This window comes from Rhododendron vialii, chromosome 7a (genome assembly GCF_030253575.1).
Source record: "Rhododendron vialii isolate Sample 1 chromosome 7a, ASM3025357v1".
NCBI lineage: Eukaryota > Viridiplantae > Streptophyta > Magnoliopsida > Ericales > Ericaceae > Rhododendron > Rhododendron vialii.
The window spans coordinates 18,330,415-18,334,732 of NC_080563.1; the positions used below are offsets into that span (position 1 = coordinate 18,330,415).

General features: G+C 44.3%; 1 protein-coding gene across 1 annotated transcript; it reads left to right on the top strand.

The window, feature by feature from the left end:
- The first annotated feature begins 1,713 nt into the window (after window positions 1–1,713).
- LOC131332749 (uncharacterized) lies at window positions 1,714–2,466 on the top strand. The gene has a single exon (XM_058367045.1). It carries the CDS (start codon window positions 1,714–1,716, stop codon window positions 2,464–2,466), a length of 753 nt encoding a protein of 250 aa, XP_058223028.1.
- The last annotated feature ends 1,852 nt before the right edge of the window (window positions 2,467–4,318 follow it).

The following is a 4,318-nucleotide window of genomic DNA, read 5'->3' on the forward strand; positions in this document are numbered from 1 at the left end:
GCCGGACTTGGTAGCCCATTGTGAGTAGTGCGTGTGTAAAGTATTTTCGAAAAACCAATGGGAACCCGGAGCGGCGGAACCATTGTTGTATACTCGGGAACCCGGAGCAGCAGAACTGAGGGATGAATTGTGGTTTAGTTATCCGAGGAGAGGAGCCATCACAATTGGTTTAATAATTTTCAAAAACCCACATGGGAACCCGGACCGGTGGAACCATTGTGAGGATACTCGGGAACCCGGAGCGGCGGAACCGAGGGTTTTGAATTGTGGATTGGTTATCCGTGGAGAGGAGCCAATGCCAAGTTCAATGTTTTTGTGTGCCAATCGGAACCCGGTGCGGCGGAACCATTGTGAAGATACTCGGGAGATCGAAACGGCAGAACCGAGATTGGGTGTGTAAAAACGATGTTGAAAATGTTGATTTGGTAAAGGAAAATTGAAAATGATGACACGTTCTACGATGAGTCATGTAGGAGAAACTCAGAAAATCATGGACACCAACATTAGTTTGAATAGTGAATATGGATGTGTCATTGTTAACTGTTTTGTTAAATATGCATGTACTATGTGGAAATCGTTAATTATATGATCTATTGTTTGTATGTTGAGGGTTAATGGGTATGGATTATTCTATTGAGCTCCTGTAGCTCATGGTGTTACCTTTGGTGACCCTGACATATTATATTAGTGGCGACACCGGTATAATGTATCAGACCTTGTAGATGATCAAGGTGAACTCTACACTTTGGAGGTCTTTGAAACTGAAGAGCTGGCTCGGATGAAGGAGCAGGCAGAGCTGTAGTTAGGAACCCTAGTTTCCTTCCTTTGTGTAATGAAAGTACTCTTATGAGAGTTATGATGTAATAATGAGCCAAACTCTATTTGGATTTTCAATAAAAATTATCTATTTAACGGTCCCAAAATTAGGGGCGTTACAACTTGGTATCAGAGCTTTAGGTTCAAAACCTCAGCCATGGGTAGAATGGGTAGACCATGAGATAGTTTGACCATTGCACAAATGTGAATTGAGTTTAAGTTTACTGTCCCAAATTGGGTGGAATTTTGACAAAACAATCCTCGGATTGAAGCAAAGTGTGAAAATTGGCAGTACCACCGAGCTGAAAATTCCCAAACAATTGAATGATGACATAAATCAAGAATCAATTGTGGAACCTAGAAAGCCTTCCTTAGTGTTAATAAAACTCTATCTTTATAGATAACCACCAAGCCAACCTGTTAGCTCGAACTACGTGAAGTGGTTGGGAGAGATTTTAGGAATTGTCCTACACTAGAGTGGAGTAAAAGCAACGTAGAATAAAGCTTGACAACCTGTAGGACCATGTAGTAGGAGTATGTAGGATCATTTCAACTTGTGTTAGGAAGAACCTTATCTTAGGTCTCTACTAGTCATTATAGTAGAATTCTATGCTTATGATTGTATCTCTCTTTTATCTATGAAAAGCTTGTTTTATTTTAAAGAGTGTTGTTGCATACTACGTGATAAATTGCGTTTGACTTTTGGAAGGATACACCATTTGCAAAAGAAAAATTGTTTAGGTAGACTACAAGTACTCTGAGATAGGATACGAACACTGAGAATCCTCTAACGCGAACCCCGACCTAGCCCAAATCATGCAAGCATTCATCACCGCCCTGAACGCTAACCGCCAAAACCAAAACCCCAACGATGGAACTATGACCTGAACCCGAGCGATGAACGAGTTCTGCAAATGTCGACCACCAACCTTTCATGGAGACACCAATCCCGTCGTAGCCAAGACGTGGCTGAATGAAGTCAAGATGATCCTTAGAACCTTAAGGATTACCCGCGATGGAGACCGTGTGGCACTAGCCACTTATCAGCTGAAGGGAGAAGCCCGCTATTGGTGGAACCTAATGGAGGCAACGCATGCCGTAGCCATTATGACTTTTGCCGAGTTCGAAACCCTGTTTCTCAACAAGTACTTTCCCACACCCCTCTACCTAACCAAGGAACAAGAGTTCCTGAACCTAAAACAAGGACCGATGACCGTCATCCAGTACGCGGCCAAGTTCGAGGAACTGTCACGTTACGCCCTAGACTCCATCCTGAACGAGGACAAGAAGGCTAAGAGATTCGAGTGGGGACTGACGACTGCTCGAAAGGCTGTAGCGGCTCAAGCTTTCACCACCAATGCCGAAGCTGTGAAGTGTGCTCTCCAGCTAAAGAGTGAGGAGACTGACTTCAAAACCCGGTGGAGGAAGGCAAATAATAACGTCAGTGGACCAATCCGAACTCAACCCCCCAACAGCAACCATGGACCCTACCCCATCAAACCCTTTAACCCGCATCAAAACAACCAACCCTGGAAGACTGCTATCCCCGAAAGTGGCGAACAGAAGAGAGGTGGTAAAGACATAGCGATCGTTCAATGCTTCACTTGCCAGGCTATGGGTCACTATAAGTGTGACTGCCCCCAACTTTAAAGGGTGAGGAATGGGAGTTTTGGAAATCAAAAAGCTCAGCAAGCTAGACAGGCCGATTTTGTGAAGCAAAACCCTGGGGGCCCATCGCAGCAGCAGAATGGGCAGAACAAAGGAAAGCAGCCCATGGGGATCCAACAAGGTACTGGAGGGCGTATCTTTGCACTACAGACTGAAGAACAAGAGCAGGATCCCTCTATGAACCAAGGTACGCTACTATTATAGTATCTGCGTACAAGCTTTGTTTGATTCTGGGGCATCGCATTCATTTATCTCTACTGCCTGCGTAACTGCAATAGCACTAGAAACAGAACCCCTAAGTACGAGTATGAAAGTAACATCACCGTTTGGGGAGAGTATAGCTGTTAGTCTAGTGTATAGACGGTGCGAACTAGGAGTAGCCAACCTGCGCCTAAACTGCGATCTTAGAGTGATCGACATGGTGGATTTTAACGTAATCCTGGGGATGGACTAGCGATCAGCACATCGAGTGGTCATAGACTGTCATCAGAAGATAGTGACAGCTCATACCCTAGAAGGGACTCATTTCCTTTTAAGGGGGATAGACAGACGGTGAGTTCAGCGACGAAAAAAAATCAAGGTGGCAAAATCAACTATTTGGATGGCTAGCTAGCCTCCAATGGGAAAAAGCCGATAGAATGGAAGTGGGATTACCACACATCGTTTGCAAGTACGCCGACGTTTTCCCTGAAGAACTTCCTGGCTTACCACCCCAAAGAGAGATAGATCTCTCTATAGAACTCCAACCTAGAACCACACCAATCTCTAGCGCAATACCAAATGGCCCCTGCTGAGCTAAAGGAGCTCAAGACCCAATTGCAAGAGCTGTTGGACAAAGGAGCTTATCAGGTCGAGTATGTCACCATGGGGAGCACCTGCACTATTCGCAAAGAAGAAAGAAGGGACGCTTCGACTATGCATCGACCACAGGGAGCTAAATCAAGTCACCATCAAGAACCGGTATCCATTGCCAAGGATTGATGACCTATTTGATCAATTAAAAGGAGTAACCTGCTTCTCTAAAACCGATCTCCAATCGGGCTATCATCAGCTAAGGATCCAGGACGAGGAATATCGCCAAGATAGCCTTTCGCACCAGATACAGACACTACAAGTTTATAGTAATGTCGTTCGGGCTGACCAATGCTCTGGTAGTATTCATGTGTCTCATGAACAAGATCTTTCAGCCCTACTTAGACAAATTTGTAGTGGTGTTTATTGATGACATCTTAATATACTCCGCCAGTAAGGAGGAGCACGAAGGACACCCTTGAATGGTACTACAAGTACTCCGAGATAGCCAATTTTATGCCAATGCAAGAATATGCGAGTTCTAACTAGAAGTGGTTAAGTTCTTGGGGCACATGGTATCCAAGGACGGAATCGAAGTGAACGAAAGTAGGGTCGAAGCAATACTGAATTGGAAGCAGCCGTACATCTGAAATTACTGCCAGAAGGTCGACGCTACCAAAGGCTTATTTTCCCGTGACTGCATAGGTTCTTTCAGTGCCTTTGCTAATAATATCCGTGTTTGTAGAGTATCATAGGGTTTGCTTGCTGATGTTTGATCTCCCCCTGAAAGACGATGGAGTGCTTATTTCAATGCTTTACGCTTATGAAGTGATTCTGCTCGAGTTGATCCATTTTTCCTAGTTTTAGAAATGGGTTTAATATCGTTAGGTGGGGAAGCATGCTAATTTGACAGGAATGTGCTAAGAAAATGTTGTGAAATACGAGTCTGCATTATGATTTGATAGAAGTTTTGCATTTTACGTTGGTGCTTATGGTGGAAACTCTATCAAAGGCCTACAACGAGGCAAGTTGTTTGACGGCT

Bases quoted from the DNA above. Each gene is read 5' to 3' on its own strand.
- LOC131332749 (XM_058367045.1), top strand. From the start codon at position 1,714: ATGAACGAGTTCTGCAAATGTCGACCACCAACCTTTCATGGAGACACC.